Source organism: Hemiscyllium ocellatum, chromosome 14, assembly GCF_020745735.1.
Source record: "Hemiscyllium ocellatum isolate sHemOce1 chromosome 14, sHemOce1.pat.X.cur, whole genome shotgun sequence".
NCBI lineage: Eukaryota > Metazoa > Chordata > Chondrichthyes > Orectolobiformes > Hemiscylliidae > Hemiscyllium > Hemiscyllium ocellatum.
In genome coordinates this window covers 72,664,869-72,691,705 of record NC_083414.1, presented here as the reverse complement: position 1 = coordinate 72,691,705, position 26,837 = coordinate 72,664,869, and the positions used below count along the sequence as shown (strand labels likewise).

Below are 26,837 nucleotides of genomic sequence, written 5' to 3'. Positions count from 1 at the left end.
GGAATGGGTCTGGGCGGGTTGCGCTTCAACGGGTTGGTGTGGACTTGTTGGGCTGAAGGGCCTGTTCCCACATTGTAAGTAATCTAATCTAATCTATGCTACAGCACTTAGTCTGTTCTAGACAATACTGATTCAGGGAACTAAGAGAGCAGACCTCAGTTTATCATCTCGTTTAAAAAAATGAGTCCTCCAACAGTGCATCATTTCCTCAGGACTGCACTGAAGTGTCAGCTTGTATTATATGCTCATATTTCTGGAGTAGAACTTGAACAAAAGGCTTCTGAATCTAAAGCAAGAGAGATAGCAATGAGCTACAGTTGGCACTCAAAATGCTACTGCATTTTTTTTCTGGTTTTATCTACCTGCATTCAATTTCAGGGACCGGTGTATTGAATTTCGCGACATTTTTGTTCATCTATATCCTTTAGTGTAATTCCATTGCAGAATACAGCCATCTACTGTCTCCTAATTGAACTGAAGAGTACAGAGTGACTTACAAGCAAATGTTTTAACTGTATTAAGAAGCCAACGCCATGCAGTAACAAACACACAGGAATCAATTATTCTAACCATGACTGGAACAAAGTGTGATAATTGTTGACCTGGAAGCAGTATTGTAAAGAAAATTTGTCATTTAATCAAAACGTCTATGGAATTTTCATTGTTATTAAGGATGCTTGGAAAAGATTTTTACGATATTGTATCAATTGTAAAGGGATCAATTGTAATTTCTTTGGCTAACATGAAACATTGGTCCATGTGACGCATATTTTTACAGGGAGTGATATGACTGCCTGAGATAGTCTTTGCTAATCCGTGTGTAATTTATGTTATGTACTTGCTACAATTTGCCTGTTAATTGATATTCAATTTTCGTAGATTCTTATTTGGGCTAAAGTAAAAGCTACATAAAGATGAAATCTTGCTGACAGTTTCTTCATCTGTGATTTCTATGGTAATCTTGATCTCCGACAGGGGTCATAACAAAAGAACCAACAGCAGGGCAACATTTGCAGGTAAACCAAGCTTTTAAAACATCATTCATGGAGGTGGGCATTGCTGGCTAGGCTAGCATTAACTGCCCATCTCTTGTACCCACCCCTTGAGAAGACACTGAACAAATATTTTGCATTAGTATTTTCTATGAAAAAGAACATGGAAGCTAGGCAACTTCAAAAGAGTCATGAAAAGATTTCATATTACAGAAGAGGAGCTGCTGGAGGCTTTAAAATGCTGTGATGGGGGATCCAAGATGGCGGCGACCCAGCAAGACTGAGTCCACAGTGCTCTACCCAAAACTTGGGAAAAGTGGGCTATCCACCCCCACCACACTCACTAAACCATTTATAATAGTTGTTAACCTTAAATAGTTACCTATTAGTACATTTAAATAGTCTAATACTAGCTGGAAAATGAGTAAAGGGAAGGGAACAGGCGGCTCTAAGAAAGCAGGGACCCCTCCCCCACCCTCTCCCTCTTCAGCTGCAACAAAGGTGTCTTCAGCTACTTCAGGAGATTTACCAATGAAGATGAGCTTTGAGGAGATGTTTGCCAGGTGGGAGGCGAAGATTGATGCTTTTATCGATGAGTCTCGGCAGAGCAGAGAAGCACTATCAGCTGAGCTGCAGAAGCAGGGCAGAGACATTCAGGAATTGGAGTGCCGAGTCAGAGAGGTGGAGTCGAAGGCCGCAGCCTCAGAGACTGGGATAAAATCAACAGCCGACCACATCCGTTTTCTCGAGAATCAAGTCCAGAACCTAGAAAACCACATTGATGACCTCGAAAATCGATGTCGTAGAAAAAATATTCGGTTGTTGGGCCTTCCCGAGCAGGAAGAGGGAGGCCAGCTGACAGCATTCTTAGAGCATTGGCTGCCACAACTTTTAAATCTGCATAATGGATCAGGCCAGGTAAGGGTGGAATGGGCCTACCGGGTCACAGTACGTGGGCCCGGCTCAACCCAGCGCCCACGCCCGGTCCTGTTCCAGCTGCAGAGCTATAGGGAGAGGCAGATGCTCCTGGAAGCCTCAAGAAATCTGGGAAAAGATCCCCAAGCTATGACTCACAAAGGATCCAGGATCATGCTGTTCCAGGACTTCTCCCCAGCTTTGGTCCGAAAGAGGAAGGCATTCGATGAGGCGAAGAAGCGTTTAAGGGACTTAAATATCCAGTACTCCTTACGATATCCAGCGACGCTACGCCTTAGCCACGAAGGATCCATATATAACTTCGGATCACCGGAGAAGGCTAAGGAATTCTTGGACACTCTTAAATAAACTGTAAGAGATTGTGGACGCTGGTCTGCCTTTCCCATTATTTTGGTTTACATCCCTTCATCTTTACTTATCTTTCCCCCTATGTGTGTATGTATATATATATGTTGGGGCGTTTGGTTAATGTTGATGGGGAGAGGTGGTTACCTTATTCTATTTTACTTCTGTTTTTAGGAGCGGGGTTGTTTTTCTTTCCCCTGTTATTTTGTGATATTATATTTAAGTATTACATGTTGAGATTGTAATCTTATAGTTATATATGGTATTAATATTCCCAAATATATTTAGATGTGGGTGTGGGTGGGGGTGGGGTGTTCACTGTTAACTCTAGCTTTATATTATATTTGAATTCTCCTCATTTTATTGGGGAACACCTGGGTCAAGGGTGGGGCACTGATTGGAAGAGGGTAAGATGGACTGTGGGAGAGGAAGTGACGCTCCCTGGGAACAAGGGAGAAAATCTCCAATTCGGAATGTTTTATATTTTTTATACTTAGAAAGAGTTTTTTGTTATATTGTTTTGAGTGTATCAGAGAGTCTTTACTTTTGTAAATCTTGTAAGCTCCATGCTCGGGATGTTCTAGATAGGGTTTCCCCTCCCGAGGGGTCTCGGATCTGTCCAGATGATTATGGCTGAACAGTCGGTTAAGTGGTGCACCTGGAATGTCAGGGGGAGTAATTCGCCAGTTAAAAGGAAGAAAATATTATCAAATCTTAAGAAGGAGAGAGTTGATATAGCTCTCCTACAGGAGACACACCTGTCGGATAAAGAACACTTAAAATTACGACAGGGCGGATTTGATCAGGCCTTTTTTTCCTCTTTTAATTCAAAAAGCAGGGGAGTCGTTATCCTTGTCCGGAAGAACTTCCCTTTGAAAATTCTAAATCAGATAAAAGACGAATCTGGACGATATATTTTGATTAAAGCCCTCATAAATGGAGAGGAATATGGGATCTTAAATGTGTACTGCCCCCCGGCACACCCCTTTAAATTCATAACGGAAGCTTTTTCAAAACTGATGGCCTTTGGTGCCCGTCATAAAATTATAGGGGGAGACTTTAATTGTATTATGGATCCGGAAATAGACAGGATTCCCAAGAGTGCCGCTGGAGTATCCCCCAGATCTAGACAACTGGCGGACCTGAATAAAGAATTAGGATTGGTAGATGTATGGAGATGTCTCCATCCACAGGGTAGAGATTTTTCTTTCTACTCTAATCCACATAAATGTCACACAAGAATTGATATGTTTTTTGCCCTATCGATTTTTCTAAACTCTAGAGCAACCTGTAAAATAGGTACTATAGCAATCTCTGACCATGCCGCTGTATACATGGAAACTAAGGTAAAGAACAATGGGACATCCGCTCGGCATTGGCGTATGGACCCCTTCCTGATAAAAGATAGCAAATTTTCAAAGTACTTCTCCCAAGAACTTAAAACTTTTTTAGAAATTAATACTGGTACGGCTAGCAATCCGTCAATGATGTGGGAGACCATCAAAGCTTATGCACGAGGTTTGATCATCTCCTATTCAGCGACCCAGAGGAAAATGAAGGGAGAGCAACAGCGTCTGCTCGAAGCTCGCCTAAAAGCAGCCAAAACAGCATACGCTGATAGACCTTCTATCACAAAATTGCAGAGGATTACAGCACTTAGGACAGCTTTAAACACCGCGCTTACTCAAACGGCTAAAAGGGAAATATTATTTGCGAAACAAAGATTATATGAATATGGCGACAAACCGGGTAGATACTTAGCATTTCTTGCAAAGAAAAAGAAAGCCCCTCAAACTATTCCAACCATCAAGGAAAGTACAGGTACCCTGACTCATGATCATAAAAAGATCAATGCGACCTTTAAAGAATTTTATTCTGAACTATATAGATCGCAGGATTGTGAAGATAGGATTAGGAGGATGCAGTCATTTTTTAAAAATTTGACCTTCCTGGGCCTGACTCCGGAACAGGTGTCGGCCCTAAATACCCCTTTAACAGTCCAAGAAATACTTGAGGCAATTAGGCAACTTCAGAGCGGAAAAGCACCGGGCCCGGATGGTTTTCAAGCTGAATTCTATAAAGAATTTACAGGAATATTGGTTGACCCACTTATGGATATGTATAATTTTGCGCATAGTCAGGTCTGTCTCCCGCCCACGCTGAAAGAAGCAAACATTTCTCTTATCCTCAAAAAAGGAAAAGACCCAGAAGATTGTACATCTTACAGACCAATATCCTTACTAAATGTAGACTTTAAAATTCTCTCAAAAATGTTAGCACTAAGACTAGAAAGGGTACTGCCATATATTATAAAGGAGGACCAGACGGGATTTATTAAGGGCCGCAGATCATCCAATAATATCAGAAGGGTCTTGAATATGATCCAAGCCTGTCATCAGGGAAAGATACCAGGAGTAGTAATTTCATTGGATGCGGAAAAGGCATTTGATAGGGTTGAATGGTCATATTTATTTTACACATTGGAAAGGTTTGGCGTTGGACAGGTGTTTACCAAATGGGTTTCAACATTGTATAATGACCCCAAAGCAGCTGTTATTACTAATGGGTTAAGATCGGATGGCTTCAGTGTGGGTAGGGGCTGCCGTCAAGGATGTCCTCTCTCACCATTGTTGTTTACACTGATAATCGAACCATTAGCAGAAGCCATCCGGACTGATCCTAACATAACGGCCCCGAGGATTGGTACAGGTAAACACAAAATTACCCTCTATGCAGATGACGTTCTCTTATTCCTCAGTAATCCTTTAATGTCAGTGCCTCGTCTAATTCAAGTTATTAATACATTTAGTGCATTCTCAGGCTATAAAATTAATTTTTCAAAATCGGAAGCCATGCCAATGGGTGGTCTGGCTATGATACCCCACTTAATGGACGGATCCCCTTTTCCCTTCCGTTGGTCCCTGGAGGGCTTCTTATATTTAGGTATTTTTATCACGCCAGTATTTGATCAGCTGTATAGGGCTAATTTTGTACAATTAATGGAAAGGATAAGGCAGGACCTCCAGCGATGGAGAGACCTTCCGATTTCCTGGCTAGGGAGAATAGCATTAATTAAAATGAATGTTCTGCCCCGTCTCTTATATCCTATGAGAATGCTCCCGCTGATGCTGCCAAGGCTAGCCCTACGTAAATTATATGGCTGGTTGGGCTCCTTTATTTGGAACCATAGACGGCCCCTTATTAAGCTGAAGAAGCTACAGCTTCCACAGGCAAGGGGAGGACTGGACTTCCCAGACTTTAGGAAATATCAGTTAAGCTCCCTACTAAGTTACATAGCTGATTGGGTTTCATCTGATCCACAATCAATTTGGCTGGATATCGAAGCCTCCCAAGTAAAATACCCACTTATTAACCTTTTATTTTCAGATAAGAGGAAAATCATTACAGACCACTGTAAAAATCCCATAATATTAAACACAATTAAGGCCTGGAATATAATGCGGCAAAATGAGGGTAACTCACATAAAACATCCCCCCATGCACCAATAGTAGGCGCATGGGGATTCCAACCGGGGATTACAGATGCCACCTTTAAACTCTGGAGATCCAGGGGCATCTCATGCTTAGGGGACCTATTTAAAGATGGGATCCTGATGTCCTTTGAGCAGCTGCGTCTGAAATTCGGAATACCTAATGGGGATCTCTTTCGATACTTCCAAGTTCGAGATTATATACAGAGGAAGACTACATTAATAGATAGTCTTTATAAATCAGACAGAGAACGTAATGTCTTACGACCAGCGGGGGCATCCTCCGTTAGTACTATATACCATTTGCTACATGATGGAGTCTCAGGAGACATGGATGACCTGCTTAAAACATGGGAGCAGGACTTGGGGCTAGAAATCTCTGAGGATATGTGGAATGACATTTGGGAAAATGCTAGAAGAATTGCTATCTGTAACAGAACCCAGGCTATCCAACTAAAGATACTTCATCGGGCCCATATAGCTCCGGCTCGACTGGCAAAATTTAAGGCAGGAGCATCTCCAATGTGTCCTAAATGCAAAATAGAGGTGGGTACTCTTGTACATTGTCTGTGGACTTGTCAGAAAATCCGCAGATACTGGACTAAAGTGGCAAATACCCTGACAGAAATTTTAGGAACGGAAATTAGGGTGGACCCTGTATCTCTCCTTTTGGGCTTTTCGAACCTCTCATCTCTGGATATGCATGGGAAGAGACTATTTTCTATTCTCTCTTTCTGTGCAAGGAAAAATATTTTGGTGAACTGGGTGGCTGAGGGCCCCCCTGGACTTTCAAATTGGCACAGATTAATTATGGAATATATCCCTCTTGACTTCCTCACAAATATGGTGCACCGAAAAACTGAATTATTTTATAAAATATGGCAGCCCTTTTTGAATTATATAAATGCAGATATTTCGGCTATCCTAACAAGGGCTTTTATTTAGTGAAGATTTCAGACCGGGCTGCTCCGAGGCCCCTTGGGAGAGGAATCCTGCACGAATACGGGTTTTATTATATTTGATGTTTATACATTCCGAGCATGTAAGAGACTTAGGTATACACTCTGGTTAGTTATAGGTTAGATTAGTAGAAAGTTGAGTTTTTTTTTCTTTCTTTTTTCGTTTCTTTTTTTTTCTTTTTTTTGTTTTCTTTCTTTCTCTTATCTTTGTTAAATTATGACTATTGTATATATGATTTAATTGTACATCAATGTTTGTATTTGAGAGTTTTGTTTATTTTTGTAAATTTGCAAAAATGTTAAATTTCAATAAAAATATCTACAAAAAAAAAATGCTGTGATGATGCTGCTCCTTTAATAAGGTTATGTTGTTAGAACGCAGAACATTATAGCGCAGTACAGGCCTTTCGGCCCTCGATGGTTTCACAGGTCAGCACAACAATCGAAAGCCCATTTAATCTACAAAATTCCATTTTCATCTATATGTCTATCCAATGACCATTTAAATGCCTTAAAGTTGGCGAGTCTTACTACTATTGCAGGCAGTGCAACAGTGATCTTGGCATTTTCTTTTCAGAGAGGTCATAAAAGACACAGACTGTTAAAAGTCTGGACTTGAATGGGTTTTATGGCCAATTTGATTATAGCTAATAGATAATGCCTCAGGCAAAAGGTTTTCAAGTTTAAAAAAATCACTTGTACAATGAAAGGGGAGTGGCCAGTTCTCCCAGCTCAGCTTTTCTCTGGTTTGTATTGGTCTGGCTATTCACTGAAAGCAGTCAGGGCAGTTGTAAAAGCTGCTGGACCCAAAGAAGCAGGCCCAGGCTGATTGTACTCTCTCTCCGACATCTCTCCTGTAAGACCCCGTGGTTGATTTTACCTTTTGTGCCAAGGTGTGTTTATGGGGATTGTTGCCAGTATTTGGAGTAGCATCATTAAGTTGGGATAAATTGTTGGGTTCTCGGGCAGGTTAAGTTATTCTGTATTCTGTTCTCTTTTGTTTGTGTTTCATTCGGTAATCTTGTAAATAAACCCTGTTTTGTTTAAAACTAAGTGGTTTGACCCAGCTGCATCACTCCTGGAATATCCGTGTTACACCTCCTAAAACAACTAGTAAAGTTAGGGTCTTTCTTGGAATGCTTTGAGGGAGTGTGGCCTGGTCCATAACAGACTGGGGGCTCTTTGCGGGATTTGTTCTGTTGTTCTAAATTGGGATTAGGGTTGTTGGATGCTAAGTCAGACAATCATGGGTGTAAGTGTCTTTTGTTCTGGATGATGAATTCGGTTGGTTTAAGCAGTCTTGGCATAGCAATGGCTCTTTCAGTCACCAAGAGTTTTCTGGGGGTGGAAGAAGTGACTTTTGGGGGTTTTGCAAAAGCTGAATGAGGCTAAACTGCTGGAATTAGCAGACAAGCTGACACTTCAGTGCAGTCCTGAGGAAATGCTGCACTATTGGAGGACTCCTTCCATGAGGGGAGATAATTACAGCATTAGCTCAGCATTTAAATTTGCTGGGAACGCCATCAGAATCTTTTGAGATGGCTAAAATTCAATTTAAAATGAAGCAGTTTGAATTAGAGGCAAAAGACAAGGACAACAGAAATGAAACAGTTTGAATTACAATTAACAGCAGAGAAAAGAGAAAAAGAATGTATCGCATTAGCAGAACAAAAAGAAAAAGAGAAAGAAGAGAAAGAAAGAGAGAGAGAGAAGAGAAGGAAAAAGAGAGAAGAAAGGAAGAAAGAGAGGGAGTTTGAACTTCAGAAATCGGCACTTGGACAGGAATTCAAAAATTCACTTTCTGAAATGGTGAGAACTCATGCAGAAGAGTTAAAAGGGCAAGATTAGCAGCTGAAATGGCTGATGATTATGAGTTGGTCCATAAATCAAAGTTTGCTTCTAAAATCAATGTCAATCCATGACGAATAGGAATTGGGGAAAAGAGAAATGGAAAGGGAAAGGTAGATCTCGGTGAAGGTCGTAAGGATAACTTACCACAGAGTAAAGAGAAGTTAAAAAGATCTGGTGTTTTCACTGCAGTACAGTAGACTACATGAAATCACAGTGTTGGTGGGTTAGGAGAAGCACTGGAGAGCCAGATGTGGGAAAACAGGATAAGCCAGTGCATTTTGTTGGAAAGCACTGTTGCGACGAGAAAGCTGCACCAGAATGTACAAGTTGGTCAGAGGTTGATTAAGGAGGAAGTGCCAGACCCTCTTTAACAAACATCTGCTAAGGTAAAGTTTATTTGCATAGTCCAGGAGCAGCAGGTAAAGAGGTTACAGTATTAAGTGACAATCTTTGATGTTGGAAGATGAGGAGATATGTACCTCTGAAGGACTACTGCCAGAAAAGATACTAATAGCTAGAATTCACGGTGAGATAAAAAGTGCTCAATTATATAAAGTGAGGTTACAATGTTCAGTGAAGAGTGAAAAAGTTGTGGTAGGAGTACTGGATAAACTCTCAGCTCCAGGAAGACAATTTGTTCTTGCTAATGTTATAGCTGGTTCACAAGTAGGAGTGCTGCCTACTGCGATTGAAAAGTCAGTAGAAACTCAGCCAACTGAATTATTGCAAGACACAAATCCTGGGACTTTTCCTGAGTGTGTGGTAATGAGGTCACAAAGGCACCCGTTGAAACAGGAGAGATCAGAGTACAGATAAGAAAGTTGAATTGGAATTAGCAGATGGTTGATCAGATGTTTGAGACAAACCAGGAGCAGACAGATGACACAGCAGACATCTTTAACTCAGATACATTAACTGAATTACAGCAGAAAGACTAAAAATTAAAGCAACTGTATCAAAAGGCATACACAGAAAAAGAATCTGAGTGTATCCCTGAATGCTACTATCTTAAAAATGAATTATCAGTGGTAAAATGGAGACCATCACATATTCAGGCAGATGAGAAATCAGGTCTTATTGCCAGTAGGTTATAGAAAGGTTGTGTTGCGAGTGGTGCATGAGCTGCCACCAGGGGGTCAGTTAGGAGTGAGAAAAACTCAAGCTATACAAAAACATTTTTACTGGCTTGGATGGCACAAGGATGTAGTTGAATTTTGCCAGACATGTAATACATGTCAGGTAATTGGAAAACTGCAGGAAGTAATAAAACCCACATCTTTAATACCTATTCCTGCATTTGAGGAGCCTTTTACGAGAGTCTTAATTGGTTGCGTAGGACCCCCTACCACAAACAAAATGTTGGAATCAGTATTTTTTAACAATAATGGATGTGTCCACTAGATTTCCAGAAGCCATTCCATTATGCAATATCACAGCTAACAGGATTAGATTAGACTTACAGTGTGGAAACAGGCCCTTCGGCCCAACAAGTCCACACCGACCTGCCGAAGCGAAACCCACCCATACCCCTACATTTACCCCTTACCTAACACTACGGGCAATTTAGCATGGCCAATTCACCTGACCCGCACATCTTTGGACTGTGGGAGGAAACCGGAGCACCCGGAGGAAACCCACGCAGACACGGGGAGAATGTGCAAACTCCACACAGTCAGTCGCCTGAGTCGGGAATTGAACCCGGGTCTCTGGCGCTGTGAGGCAGCAGTGCTAACCACTGTGCCACCGTGCCGCCCACGGAGAGGAGTTACACAAATTTTTCACTAGATATAGACTACCCACAGAAATACAATCAGATCAAGGGTCAAACTTCACATTGAAATTATTCAAGGAAGTTATGGACAGCTTAGGAACAAAGCAATTCAAATCTACTGCATACCATCCAGAATTGCAGGGGTGGCATCAGATATTAAAGACCATGTTGAGGGCTTATAGTCAAGACTATCCAGATGATTGGGATGAGAGAGTTTTGTTTATACATTTTGTGATCAGAGATGCATCAAATGAATCAACTAAATTGAGTCCATTTGAATTAGTCTTTGTGTATGGAGTGAGAGTACTGCTAAAATTGATTAAGGAGAAATTAGTAAGTCTTAATTCAGAGACCACATATTTGGACTATGTGTCAAATCTAGGGAATGATTAAATAGAGCGGGGGTGTTGGCTAAACAACATTTAAAAGTATCACAGCATGCAATAAAACAGAAAGCAGACAAGAAATCAAAAATTCTCAATTTTGAGATAAGGTATTAGTGTTACTTCCAGTGATAGGTGAACCTTTGAAAGCAAAGTTTATTGGACCTTATCAAGTCGAAAGGAAATCGTGTGAGGTGAACTACTTGATAACTATTTAATTTCGGACAGAAAGAAATCTCAGAGTGTGACATGTGAATGTGCTCAAAAGGTATTTTGACATGGAAGGAAAGCCAAATGAGGCTGTGTTATAGGTTACAACACAGAGTGAAGAGCCAAGTTCAGAGGATTCTGAATTGGACATTCCTCAAATTAAATTGGACAATGACGAAGATGTTAAAAATTGGGATAATGATTGAGTTACCTTCCAGAAAAAAATCGAAATGACCTGAAACAGTTATTACTAATACATGGGGAAATATGTGGAAATAAGATGGGAAGTACTAATTTAATCATGCATGATGTAGGTAAAGGAGATGTTGTTCCAATTAAGCAACATTCGTACAGACATAACCCTCTAAAGTTGGCCCAGGTTCAAAAGGAAATTGAACGCATGCTCCAAGATGACATAATCAAAGTGACTGGAGCTCACCCATAGTGATGGTGCCAAAACCAGATGGTACCCAATGGTTATGTGTGGACTGTCGCAAAGTCACTGCAGTTACAAAGACTGATGCATATCTGATTCTGCTTTTGGAAGACTGTGTCGAAAAGGTGGGATAAGCAACTCATATTTCGAAGTTGGACTTGCTCAGGGGATACTGGCAAGTACCTTTTCCAGAAAGAGTGAAGGCAATTTCAGGTTTCGTAACGCTGAATAGACTGTATCAGTTTAAAGTCATGACATTTGGTATGAAAAGTACGCCAGCTACATTTCAGACATAAACCAATAAGGTCATTTCTGGATTATCCAACTGTGTCATACATATAGATGACCTGGTGACTTTTAGTCCCACATGGAAAGAACAGTTGCAACATGCATCAGACTTATTTGATCGACTTCAGAAGGTAGGCTTGGTGGTAAATCTGGCTAAAGGTGAATTTCCCAAAACTCAAGTCACCTTCATGGGTCACTTTACTGGACATGGACAAATGGCACCACAGGATCCAAAAACAAAGGTAACTGGGGAGTTTCCCATATCATCGACAAAAAGAGCAGTACTGCGGTTCCTAGGATTGAGTAGATTTTATCAAACATTCATCCCAAATTTTAGCAGTGTGGCTGCTCCGCTCACTGAATTGCTGAAGAAAGGCATGAAGTTTCAGTGGACAGAGGACTGTCAGAAAGCATTTGACAGCCTGAGTGCTGTGTTGACCACTGCCCCAGTACTGACCACACCTAATTATGCAAAGCCATTCAAGGTAGCTATCGATACAAGTGACGTGGATGTTGCAGGAAGACAACGAGACAATAGAAAGATCTATTAGCTATTTCTCCAGGAAATTGAACATTCATCAGCAGAAATATTTAACCATTGAGAAGGAGACTTCGCACTTTGTGTTGGTGTTACAACATTTCAATGCTTATGTTACCAGTAACATATTTGAGACAATCATAAACACTGTTCATAAATATCTCCATCAACTTCAATGGGTTAAGGACAAAAATGCCACATTGTTTAGATGGAGTTTGTTGTTCCAGAAATTCAATTTGAAAATTGTGCATGTGATAGGACAAGCAAAAATGATTGCCGATGCATTGTCGAAACTTGTGAGAAATGGAGGCGTTCGATGGTAGGTGTAAATCAGATTGAAACAGAGTGTAATAGTGCATGCTTGCATGTTTATAGTCAATGTAATGTATGTACATATCATTGGGTTTAAATTAAGAGGTTTTTAAAATAAAGCCATCTTTGTATATTGATGGTTTGTTTTTTGTCAGGGGAGATGTGATGATGCTGCTCCTTTAACCAGCAGCATCATAAACCAGGGAACTATGGACCAGTAAGCCTTACATCAGTGATGTCAAGTTGTTGGAAGGGATTCTGAGGGACAGGATTTACATGCATTTGGAAAGGCAATTTAGGGGTTGGGATAGCCAGGAAAATTGACATTTCGGGCCTGAGCCCTTCTTCAGGCTCCAGGCCTAAACATTGATTCTCCTGCTCCTCGGATGCTTTTCCAGCAACACACTCTCAACTCAGATCTCCAGCATCTGCAGACCTCACTGTCTCCCCGTAGGGATAGTCAGCATGGCTTTGTGTGTGGGAAATTGTGTTTCACCAGCTTAGACATTCTGAAGAGGTGACAAAGACGATTGATGAAGGCAGAGTGGTAGACATTGTCTGTATGGACTTCAGCAAAGGATTTGACAAGGTGCCGGATGTTAGACTGGTTAGTAAGGTTCGAACACATGGGATCCAAGTGGAACTAGCCAATTGGATACAAAGTTGGTTTGAAAGTAAGAGACAGATTGGTGACGAAGGGTTGTTTTTTGGACTGGAGGCCTATGACAGTGGGGTGCCATAAGGATTAGTGCTGGATCCACTGGTTTTCTTCATTTATATACATGATTTGGATGTGAATAAGTTTGCAGAAGATGCAAAAATAGGTGGTGTAATGGACAGTGTATCAGATTATTTCATAGTACAATTGGCCAAGGAGTGGCAGACAGAGGTTAATTTAGGTAAATGTGAGGGTGGTGCATTTTAGGTAGACAAACCAGGGCAGGACTTATACAGTTTATGGTAGGGCCCTGTGGAGTGAGCCAAAGTAAGAGACCTAGAGGTGCAGGTACATCGTTCCTTGAAAGTGGAGTCGCAAGTAGACAGGGTGGTGAAAGCGTTTGGTACACTTGCCTTCATTGGTCATAACACTGAGTATAGGAGTTGGGATGTCATCATACAGTGGCATAGCACATTGGTGAGGCCTTTTTGTATACTGCATACAATTTTAGTTGCCCTTTTTTCAGAAGGATGTTGTCAAATTCAAGAGGGTGCAAAAAAGGTGTACAAGAATGTTGATGGGACTGGAGGGTTTGAGCTATAGGAAGAGGCTCAATAGGTTGAGGGTTTTTTTTTTCCATGGAGCATTGGAGACTGAGGGGTGACCTTATAGAGGTTTATGAAATCATAAGGGGTATGGATAGAATGAAAACTCAATGTTGGTGATGGAATCCAAAATTAAAGGATGTGGGTTTAAGTTGAGAGGGAAAGGTTTAAAAAATGATCTGAGAGATAATGTTCTCATGCAGATGGTGGTGCTTTAATGGATCAAAGTGTTGGAGGAAGTGGTGGAGATGGATACAATTACAACATTTAAAAGGCATCTGGATGGGTATATGAATAGAAAGAGTTTAGAGGGATACGGACCAAATGTTGACAAATGGGATTGGATCAGATTGGTATGCTTGATTGTTACAGATGAGTTGGATCAAAGGGTATGTTTCCGTGCTGAATGACTCTAAGTGGCTGGTGAGCTCCCTTCTTGAACCACTGCAATCCACTTTGTTGATGTAGACCCAGAATGCTGTTAGGTATGGAGTTCTAGGATTTTGACTCAATGACACTGAAGGAACTACAATATATTTCTAAGTCAGGATGATGAGTGACTTGGAGGGGAACTTGCAGATTGCAGTATTCCCATGTATGTGCTGTCTTTGTTCTTAGAACATAGAACATAGAAAGATAAGCGCAGTACAGGCCCTTCGGCCCTCGATGTTGCGCCGACCGAATCCTACCTAACCTACACTAGCCCAATAACTTCCAAATGCCTATCCAATGCCCGCTTAAATGACCATAAAGAAGGAGAGTTCACCACTGCTACTGGCAGGGCATTCCATGAACTCACAACCCGCTGTGTAAAGAATCTACCCCTAACATCTGTCCTATACCTACCACCCCTTAATTTAAAGCTGTGTCCCCTAGTAACACCTGACTCCATTAGCGGTAAAAGGTTCTCAGTGTCGACCCTATCTAAACCCCTAATCATCTTATACACCTCTATCAAATCTCCCCTAAACCTTCTCTTCTCCAATGAGAACAGCCCCAAGTGCCTCAGCCTTTCCTCATAAGATTTTCCTACCATTCCAGGCAACATCCTGGTAAACCTCCTCTGCACTCGTTCCAATGCCTCCACATCCTTCCTATAGTATGGCGACCAAAACTGCACACAATACTCCAGATGAGGCCGCACCAGAGTCTTATACAGTTGCAACATGACCTCAGGACTCCGGAACTCAATTCCTCTACCAATAAAGCCCAGTACACCATATGCCTTCCTCACAGCACTATTTACCTGGGTGGCAACTTTCAGAGATCTGTGTACATGGACACCAAGATCCCTCTGCTCATCCACACTACCAAGTAGCCTACCATTAGCCCAGTAATCCATCTTCTTGTTACTCCTACCAAAGTGAATGACTTCACACTTAGCTACATTGAATTCCATTTGCCACATTTCTGCCCAGCTCTGCAACTTATCTATATCCCGCTGTAACCTACCACTTCCTTCCTCACTATCCACAACTCCACCGACTTTTGTGTCATCCGCAAACTTGCTTACCCAGCTTTCAAGCCCTTCCTCTAGATCATTTATAAAGATAACAAAAAGCAATGGTCCCAAAACAGATCCTTGTGGTACACCGCTAGTAACTGCACTCCAAGATGAACATAGTCCATCAACTACTACCCTCTGTCTCCTTCCAGCCAGCCAATTCCTAATCCAAACCTCTAATGTATCCTCAATGCCATACCTCCGTAGTTTTAGCATTAGCCTACCATGGGGAACCTTATCGAACGCCTTACTAAAATCCATATACACAACATCTACTGCTTTACCCTCGTCCACTTCCTTAGTCACTTTCTCAAAGAACTCAATAAGGTTTGTGAGGCACGACCTGCCCTTCACAAAACCATGCTGGCTATCCTTGATCACGTTATTCCTATCCAGATGTTCATAAATCTTATCCCTTACCATTCTCTCTAAGACTTTGCCCACCACTGAAGTCAGACTCACTGGCCCATCTTCTGGATGGTGGTGTTCCTGTGTTTGGAAGGTGCTATCTAAGGAACTTTGGTAAATTTCTGCAGCGCATCTTGTAGATGGTAAAGATGCTGTTACCCAGCATGGTGACAATCAAGTAACTTGCTTTGTCCTGGATGGTGTCAAGCTTCTTGAGTGTTGCTGGAAATGCATTAATCCAGGCAAGTTGGGAACATCCCATCACTTGCCTGACTTGTACCTTGAGGAAGGTGGATTGGCTATGGTGAGGCAGGAGGTGAGTTGCTTTGCTGCAGGATTTCTATCTTCTGATCTGCTCTTGTAGCCACAGTACATATATGATTAGTCCAGTTTAGTTTCTACAGAATGTTGATAGTAGGGAATTCAGTGATGGTAATGCCATCGAATGTGATGGGGCAATATTTAAAGATTCTCTCTTACTGGCAATGATCATTGCCTGGCACTTGTGTGACACAAATGTCACTTTCCACCTGTCAGCCCAAACCTGGACATAATCCGGGTCTTGCAGCAATGGAACATGGACTTCTTCAGTAATTGAAGAACTGTGAATGGTGCTGAACACAGTGCAGTCATCAGCAAACACCACCTCTGACCTTATGATGGAGGAAAGGTCATTAATGAAGCAGCTGAAGATAGTTGAACCCAGAACACTATCCTGAAGAACTCCTGCAGACCTACAACATTCACACCCATCATCCTATGTGCCAGGAATGATTCCAATCAGCAGACAGTTTTCCCCTGAGATCCATTGATTCCAGTTTTGCTAGGGCTCCTTGAAGCCACATTCGGTCAAAATGTAACCTTGATGTTAAAGGCAGTCAATCTCACCTCATCTCTGGAATTCAGCTTTTTTGGCCATATCTGAATCAAGACTTTAATGAGGTCAGGAACTGAGTAGCCCTGGCAGAACCAAAACAGGGCTGAACAGGTTGCTGCAAAGTAGCTGCTGCATTATAGCATTATTGATGACACCATCCATCACTCTACTGATGACCATGAGTAGATTGATGAATTTAATAAGTGGCCAGGTTGAATTTGTTCTGATTTTTGTACACAGGAAATAGTGTGTGTGTGTGTGTGTGTGTGTGTGTGTGTGTGTGAGAGAGACAGAGTGTTGAACACAGGCAGGAATGGTGCACAAGGGAGGGTTTTGGATTCCTGGATAATTGGGGTTTTTGTGGGTTAGGTGGAACTTCTACAAACAGGTCGTCACCTGAACCAGAGGGGTACCGATATCCTGAGGGGGAAATTTGCTAATGCTCTTTAGGGTGGGTTTAAACTAATTCAACAGGAGGATAGGAAGTGAAATTGTAGTTCAAGTATATGGGAGAGTAGCGAAGTCAGAAATAAAATTTCAAGATCGCAAGAAGGCACCGGCATGCAAGACGTTGATTTGAAGTGTGCCTACTTAAACGCTAGTAGCATCCGGTATAAGGTGGGTGAACTTGCAGCAAGGGTTGGTACCTGTGATTTCAATGTTGTGGCCATTTCAGAGACATGGGTAGAGTAGGGACAGGATGGTTATTGCAATTTGCAATTTCTGAAATTTAGAGGTTTCAGTAAGGACAGAGAAGATGATAAAAGAGAGGTCATGTGGCAGTTAGTCAAGGATAGTACTAAGGTTGCAGAAAGGACGTTTGAGGACTCATCTATTGAGGTAGTATGGGCTGAGATTAGAAACAGAAAAGGAGAGGTTACACTGTTGGGAGATTTCTATAGGCCTCCAAATAATTCCAAAGATGTAGAAGATAGGACAACAAAGATGATCCTCGATAGGATCGGGAGTGACAGGGTAGTTGTTATAGGGGACTTTAACATTCCAAATATTGACTGGGAATACTATAGTTTAGATGTGTCCGTTTCTGTCCATGTATGCAGAATGGTTTCCTGACACAATATGTTGACAGGCCAACAAGGGGGAGACCACATTAGATTTGGTACTGGGTAATGAACCCGGCCAGGTGTTAGATTCGGAGGTAGGTGAGCACTTTGGTGACAGTGACTACAACGGTTATGTTTACTTCAGTGATAGAAATGGATAGGAATGTACTGCAGGACAAGAGTTATACCTGGTGGAGAGGCAATTACGATGCAATTACTCAAGATTTAGGATGCACAATTGAAATGTGGAGCTTATTCAAGGATGAGGTACTGCAGATCCTTGATTCGTATGCACCTGTCAGGCAGGGAGGAAGTTGTCGAGCGCGGGAGCCATGGTTTACTAAGGAAGTTGAATCTTGGGTTAAGAGGAAGAAGAAGGCTTATGTGCGTATGTTAGAATGAGATATGATGGCTCAGTTAGGATGCTTGAGAGTTGCAGGTTAACCAGGAATGACCTAAAGAGAGAGCTAAGAGGAACCAGGAAGGGTCTTGAGATGTTGTTGGCAGATAGGATCAAGGAAAACCCTAAGGCTTTCTATAGGTATATTAGGAATAAAAGAAAGACTAGAATAAGATTACAGCGAATCAAGGATAGTGGTGGGAAGTTGTGTGTGGAGTCCGAGGAGATGGGGAAGAACAAAATGAATATTTTTCATCAGTATTCACACTCAAAAAAAAATGATATCGAGGAGAATACTGAGATACAGGCTACTAGGTTAGATGGGATTGAGGTGCATAACGAGGTGTTAGCAATTCTGGAAAGTGTAAAAATAGATATGTCTCCTGGGCGTGATGGGATCCTTCCAAAGATTCTCTGAGATGCCAGGGAGGAGAATGTCGAGTCTTTGACTTTTAATTTTATGTCGTCATTGTCTACAGGAATAGTGCCAGAAGACTAGAGGATAACAAATATTGCTCCCTTGTTCAAGAAGGGAAGTAGAGACAACCCTGGAAGTTCTAGACCTATAAGCCTTACTTCGGCTGTGGGTGAAGTGTTGGAAAGGGTTATAAGAGATAGGATTTATAATCATCTAGAAAAGAATAAGTTGATTAGGGTTAGTCAACATGGTTTTGTGAAAGGTAAGTCATGCCTCACTAACCTTATTGAGTTCTTTGAGAGGTGGATGACGGTAAAGTGGTTGTTGTGGTATATGCATTTCAGTAAGGCATTTGATCAAGTTCCCCATGGTAGGCTATTGCACAAAATATGGAGGCATGGATCGGAGGGTGATTTAGCAGTTTGGATCAAACATTGGCTAGCTGAAAGAAGACAGAGGGTGGTGGTTGTTGGGAAATATTCATCCTCGAGTTCAGTTACTAGTGGTGTACCACAAGGATCTGTTTTGGGTCCACTGCTGTTTGTCATTTTTATAAATGACCTGGACGAGGGCGTTGAAGGTTAGTAAATTGGTGGATGGCACTAAGGTCAGTAGAGTTGCGAATAGTGATGAAGGATGTTGTAGGTTACAGAGAGAAACAGATAAGCTGCAGAGCTGGGCTGAGAGTTGACAAATGGAGTTTAATGCAGAAAAGTGTGAGGTGATTCACTCTGGAAGGAGTAACAGAAATGCAGAGCACTGGGCAAATGGTAAGATTCTTGGTAGTGTAGATGAACAGAGAGATCTCGGTGTCCAGATACATAGATCCTTAAAAGTTGCCACCCAGGTTGATAGGGTTGTTAAGAAGGCATATGGTGTGCTAGCTTTTATTGGTAGGGGGACTGAGTTTCGGAACCATATATAGTTGCAGCTATACAAAGCTCTGGTGCAACCACATTAGGAGTATTGCGTACAGTTCTAGTCAACACATTATAGGAAGGATGTAGAAGTTTTGGAAAGGGTGCAGAGGAGATTTACTTGGATACTGCCTGGTACGGAGGGAAGGTCTTCTAAGGAAAGGCTGAGGCACTTGATGCTGTTTTCGTTAGAGAGAAGGTTGAGAGGTGACTTAATTGAGACATATAAAATAATCAGAGGGTTAGATAGGGTGGACAGTGAGAGGTTTTTTCCTCAGATGGTGATGGCTAGCTTTAAATTGAGGTGCGATAGATATAGGACAGATGTCAGAGGTACTCAGAGTCATACGAGTGTAGAGTGCACTGCCTGCAACAATAGTAGGCTCACCAACTTTAAGGGCATTTAAATGGTCATTGGATAGATATGTGGATGAAAATGGAATAGTGAAGGTTAGATTGGCTTCAGATTGGTTTCACAGGTTGGCGCAACATTGAGGACCGAAGGGCCTGTACTATTCTATGTTCTATAAAGTTTCCCATGGGAGACTGGTTAGCAAGGTTAGATCTCATGGAATACATGGAGAACTATCCATTTGGATACAGAACTGGCTGAAAGGTAGAAGACAGAGGATGGTGGTGGAGGATTGCTTTTCAGACTGGAGGCCTGTGACCATGGAGTGACACAAGGATCGATGCTGGGTCCAGTACTTTTCATCATTTATATAAATGATTTGGATGTGAACATAGGAGGTATAGTTAGCAAGTTTGCAGATGACACCAAAATTGGAGGTATAATTGACAACGAAGAAGGTTACCTTAGATTCCACTGGGATCTTAACCAGGTAGGCCAATGGGCTAAGGAGTGGCAGATGGAGTCTAATTTAGATAAATGCAAGGTGCTGCGTTTTGGAAAAGCAAGTCTTAGCAGGACCTATACACTTAATGGTTATGTCCTAGGGGTTGTTGCTGAACAAAGAAACCTTGGAGTGCAGATGCATAGTTCCTTGAACGTACAGCTGCAGTGAAGAAGGTGTTTGGTATGCTTTCCTTTATTGGTCACAGTATTGAGTATAAGAGTTGGGAGGTCATATTGCGGCTGTAGAGGATGTTGGTTCGGCCACTTTTGGAATATTTTGTGCAATGCTGGTCTCCTTGCTATTCAAAGGATGTTGTGAAACTTGCAAGGGCTCAGAAAATATTTGCAAGGATGTTGCCAGGGTTGGAGGATTTGAGCTATAGGGAGAGGCTGAATAGGCTGGGCTGTTTTCCCTGGAATTTGGAGGCTGACGGGTGACCTTACAGTGGTTTAGGGTAAATAGACAAAATATTTTCCCTGGGGAACTCCAGAACTGGAAAGCATAGATTTAGGGTGAGAGGGGAAAGATATAGAAGGACCTAAGGGGCAACTTTTTCACGCAGAGGATGGTGCATGCATGGAATGAGCTGCCATAGGAAGTAGTGGAGGCTCATACAATTGCAACATTTAAAAGGCATCAGGGTATATGAATAGGAAGGGTTTGGAGGGATATGGGCCAAGTGCTGGCAAATGGGCGTAGACTAGGTTGGGCTATCTGGTTGGCATGGACAAGTTAGACCAAAGGGTCTGTTTCTCTATGACATGGATCATTCACATGTCCTTCCTGGCTGAAGATTGTTGTGAGCGCTTCAGCCTTATCTTTTACACTTATGAGCTGGGCCCTTCCAACATTGAGGATGGGGATATTTATGGAGCCTCCTCCTTCGGGGAATTACTTAATTGCCCACTACCATTCACAATTGATGTGGCAGGACTGCAGAGCTTAGGTCTGATCTGTTGGTTGTGCTGCTTATGCTCCTTGATATGCAAGTGTTCTGATTTTATGCAGCTTCACATGGTTGACACTGATGCTGCTTCCGGCATGCCCTTCTGCACTCTTCTTTGAACCAGAGTTGGTCCCAAGCTAAATGTGTACTATGAGATTGCAGATTGTGTTGGGAGTACAATCCAGCTGCAGCTGATGACCTAGAGTGCCTTATAGATGCCCAGTCTTGAGTTGTTAAATCGGTTTGAAGTCTATCTCATTTAGTACGGTGATAGCGGTACAAAACACAATGGAGGGTATGCTCAATGTGAAGACTGGCCATCACCTCCTTAAAGGACCACATGGTGGTCTCTCTTATGAGTAATGTCATGGACAGATGCACCTGCAGTTGGTAGATTGCTAAGGATGAAGTCAAGTATGTTTTTCCATTATTGGTTCCCTCATCACCTGCTGCAAAATCAGTCTAGCAGCTAGGTCCTTTTGGATCCCACTAGCTCGATCAGTAATACTGCTGTCAGGCCACTCAGTGATGGATCCTGAAGTTCTCACCCAGAGTACATTTTGCACCTTTGCCACCCTGAGTGCTTCCTCCAAGTGGTGTCTAATATAGATTAGCACATCATCCAAGTGAGAATTGTACGTTGTAATCAGCAGGAGGTTTCTCTGCTCATGTTTAACCTAACATCTTAAGACTTCATGGAGTCCAACATTGGGGATTCTCAGGACAACTGAATTAACAGCGTATGTCACTGTGATACCACCTTTATTCGGCTTGTTCTGCCAGTGGGGCAAGACATAGCCAGGAATGGTGATTGCATCAAGTGTGACGACGACAAGTTGTTGCTTGATTAGCTTGTGGGACAGCTCTCCCAATTTTGGCATAAGAAGTTAGTAAAGGACATCAGTAAACCAGATCTGTCTTTTTTAAGTAAATCAACAATGATTTCACAGTCATCATTCAGCTCTTGATTCCAGATATCAATTAAATTCAAATTTCAATATCTGCCATTGTGGGATTTGAACCCCAATCCCCAGTACATTTCCTGGACCTCTGAATTACCGGTGTAGTGAAAAACACCACAGTATTGTATCTCCTCCAAGTACAAAGAATAACACAAAGCAAATAATTACACTTTGTCGACAGTCAAGAACAACTGACTGTCAGGCAGCAAAAATAACAACATGGCGGAGGGAGGTTAGTGTGGGAGATTCAGGAAATGAAGCGGGGGGGGCGTGGGGGGAGATGGTAACAGTGATTTATAGGGAGTGCAAATACTACAATAGTTTGCTTTGCTCTCCAACTGCTTTCAGTGAAATAGCTGGCTATTATTAACCTCCCTTGCAGGAGCATGGGGATAGCTAATGGCTAGTTGAAAGTATTCAAATACACTATCTTAAACAGATAGGTTCAATATTAATAGCAATGCATAGTCCTGATTATAATGTTTGCTGCAGCATGATACTGATTTTGAAAAGCAATTTATTCAATCCAAAGAAACTTTGTTTGATACTAAATCAATACCACCAACAGCTAAGGTAATGGAAATATCAGATCAGGGAACCTCTCAATACTTGTTTGGTGAAGACAGTTTTGGATTCAGCAATGATGGAAGCCCCACTTGACTGAATTGCCTACCTTAGAAAAGGCATATGAATGAGAATGAAGAGGAGCTGCTCACAAATGAGAACACATATTGAGGAGGGAGAGAATTAAGTAAACTCTAAAAATTAGTTAATAGGTTTCCTTTAGCAAACCAAAAAATGAACTGAAATTAAATATGAGAGTGTACAAAACATCAAGTCTGCCTAAAGGCTAGAAGTATCTCCACAGAATGTGAACCCAAAAACATTATTACCTTATTTCTCTATGAACTTTCTACGTACAATATTTAAGACATTGAACCGGCTAGTATCAGTTTGCAATTTCATTGACATGCGTGACTAACGTTGCAGATATTTCTCTGCTCCTCTCAAACAGGGGAAGGGAAAAAGAGTTTAGACCATAAGACCATAAGACATAGGAGTGGAAGTAAGGCCATTCGACCCATCGAGTCCACTCCGCCACTTAATCATGGCTGATGGCATTTCAACTCCACTTACCCGCATTCTCCCCGTAGCCCTTAATTCATCGTGACATCAAGAATCTATCAATCTCTGCCTGAAGACATTTAGTGTCCCGGCCTCCACTGCACTCTGTGGCAATGAATTCCACAGGCCCATCACTCTGTGGCTGAAGAAATGTCTCCGCATTTCTGTTCTGAATTGACCCCCTCTAATTTTAAGGCTGTGTCCATGGGTTCTAGTCTCCTCGCATAATGGAAAAAATTTCCTAGCGTTCACCCTTTCCAAGCCATGTATTATCTTGTAAATTTCTATTAAGTCTCCTCTTAATCTTCTAAACTCCAATGAATACAATCCCAGGATCAATGCTTAGATGATGATCAAATGAAAGGACTTTTAGTTTTCAGTTGATCATGTAAGATTCCAGTCCCAACTTGAGGTAAAAGAATGGAAAATTGAACCAATGCTAATGAAAATTTCTAGTTCAGAGCAAGAGCAGAAAATGGTATCCACATAATCATCAAGGCTGGGGGACTAAGCAAAACTGGAAGAAGAAATGCTCTGCATATGTCTCAATAAAGTGAGGCATAGATAGGATGCATACAGGTCACTGATGAAGAAGCAGCACTCTGAAAACTAGTGCTTCCAAATAAACCTGGTGTTGTGTGATTTTTAACTTTGTCCACCCCAGTTGAACACCAGTTCCTCCACATCAGGACATAATGTGTGTGTGTGTGTGTGTGTGTGTGGGGTCAACATTTTCACACAATCTCTGTCTCCGTTTTGTTTTCTTTCTTTAAAGGTTTCAGTTTTACTCTGGTTTTACTCTTGATTTTTACCTGAAAGACCATTGTTATTGTTATCATGCCATTCACACCTCCTCTGGACACATTATCTGCTTCTTTACTTGTCTTCTTATCACTCCCATTGGCACCGCCCCTCCAAATTTTTTGGCATTTAATCTCTCCTGTTTTTCACCCCATCACATACTTTTTCTTTTATTCTTTTCTAACTGCAAGCCCTCCCAAATTTCCAATTTTTAATTATTAGATTTACGATTTTTCACTGTTCTAATGGAAGGCCATTCACACGCAGCATTAACTCTGTTACGCTACAGAGAATCTGCTGACCTGTTGAGTGTTTCCAGCATTTCTGGATCCAACTGTACATTTCCAGCATCCATAATAGATTGCCTTTGGACTATTAAAAGGTATGGGGAATAAGAAGCAGAATGGGATTGACTTAGCTAGGATATTGAAGGCTATGTGGAGAGAGGAAAAGAGTGGGATTAGACTTGGTGGGATATTAAAATGTATTGGCAACATGCAGGACGATGAAATTTAGGATGTGGAGAAGGCATTGTAAAAGGACCTGTTCTTGTTTTGGAACAGGCAATGATTCCGATATTATTCATCTTTTACACAGAATATTAAGAAAGTTATCAATATTTTTAAATACTATCCAGTCATTTCCTCCTGTTGCTTTTAGACTCAAATATATTGAAAAATATATTTCAATGCGTGTATATTTTTCCAGAGGTATGACTATAGGAGAGAAGTTTATAATTTCCATATTTATCTCTAATCAAATCATTGCCTTAGACACCATTCATCCAATCACAGTTTAAATGCAGACTGAAGTCTTCACCTTCTGGGGCTGGAATGATAATTGTTTATGGAGTGTTGATTTGCAGAAGCTTCAGATAATTGCTCACTTCCTTTCTATCAATGCTGTAATATTACACCTATTTTTCCTATCAACCTGTTCAGAGATGTTAATCCACACCTCTGGAACAGGTGGAACTTGAACCTGTATCTCTTGATCCAAGGATAGGAACTCTACCACTGTACAAGAAGTTGTAATATTATACTTTGGTTTGACCACACTTGGAGAACTGCACACAATGCCAATCATTGTTCTGTCAATGTGGAAAAAGCATCAATCCATTTACAATAATAATAACAGAAGTGAGAAGTTCTAATTGCAACCCTGACAGAGATATTTCATTGGCTGCAACTTGCCGTAGGACTTCTGAAATTCTGAAAAGTGCTTTTTAAATGCAATTCATACTTATGGTTGTAAACAGATGATAAGTGGGGATCACTACCATTACCCTCTCATGAATAACCTGGATAGGTACAACCATTGCAAGATAGATCTATAAACATCAAAAATTGCCACAGCACCCTGTTAAAATAGTTATTTCATACTGGCCTGATGGGAGACTGTTCAGAGGCCATAGGGAAACAAAGATAATTTATTTTCTTCAGGATAATATTCCACTGACAGAAATTCAACCTTTCCACAGCCCAGATCATTTTAAAATAGTCACCATAGTAATATGCCACAACTCCATCATGCAGCAAAACACACAATTTTGGGATGGTAAAGTGAAATAGGATGGGCAGGTTTGGCCCAGGATCTCACAATTGCATTGTGCTAACCAGACTTGCCCATAACCAAGTGTACGCTTTACATACACTCCGGTCTCACACTGCTATCCTCAATCACACTGGGATCACACCACTGTTCAGCAGATCACTCACCCTGCTGACAATAATGGCAGCCTGTTGTGATGGCAAAACAGAATCGCCAATTACGCACATCTACTCACTGTTTTATTGGGCCAATTGTGTCTCTCGAAGACATCCTGGGCTCGATCCTCTCCTCCATCTGTGAACATCATTATCATCTTATTACAGTTTGCTCGAATGTTTGTGCTGGACTGGAGGAGACAAACAAGTAAGACAGTTAATCTTTTTGTTTGATTGTCCAATGACCAATGATTGGCAGTCATTGCAAGTGATGATAATAATGGTCTCATCAATTGTCAACAACCTAACAATGAATAGTTATGAACAATCAGCAGACTGGAGGCCTGAGCAGAGTGGGTACAGCCAGTGTGATGGAGGCCTGAGTAGAGTGTGTACAGCAGCGGGATAGAGGCCTGAGGAGAGTGGGGACAGTCAATGGGATAGAGGCCTGAGCAGAGTGGGGACAGCCAGTGGGATGGAGGCTTGAGCAGAGTGGGACAACCAGCGGGATAGAGGCCTGAGCAGAGTGGGTACAGCCAGCGGGGTAGAGGCCTGAGCAGAGTGGGGACAATCAGGGGATGGAGGCCTGAGCAGAGTAGGGACAGCCAGCGGGTTTGAGGCCTGAGCAGAATGAGGACAACCAGCGGGATGGAGGCATGAGCAGAGTGGGGACAGACAACAGGATAGAGGCCTGAGCAGAGTGGGGACAGCCAGCGGGATGGGGGCCTGAGCAGAGTGGGGACAGCCAGCGGGATGAAGGCCTGAGCAGAGTGGGGACAGCCAGTGGGATAGAGGCTTGAGCAGAGTGGGGACAACCAGTTGGATGGAGGCCTGAGCAGAGTGGGGACAGCCAGCGGGATGGAGGCCTGAGCAGAGTAGGGACAGCCAGCAGGATGGAGGCCTGAGCAGAGTAGGGACAGCCAGTGGGATAGAGGCATAAGCAGAATGGGGACAGCCAGCGGGATGGAGGCCTGAGCAGAGTGGGGACAGCCAGTGGGATGGAGGCTTGAGCAGAGTGGGGACAGTTGTTGGGCTGGGGACTAGTGCAGGTGTTCAGTGGCTTGCAAGTCCGGGCAG

General features: G+C 42.1%; 1 protein-coding gene across 1 annotated transcript in view; it reads right to left on the bottom strand.

Annotated features, from left to right (window-relative positions):
* The window catches only part of cacna2d2a (calcium channel, voltage-dependent, alpha 2/delta subunit 2a), an 871,148-nt gene that overhangs the window by 145,248 nt on the left and 699,063 nt on the right, over positions 1-26,837 (bottom strand). Inside the window, exon 13 of the mRNA XM_060835047.1 lies at positions 25,841-25,951. Within this exon, the coding sequence (XP_060691030.1) occupies positions 25,841-25,951 (111 nt within the window). The remainder of the gene's footprint in view (positions 1-25,840; positions 25,952-26,837) is intronic.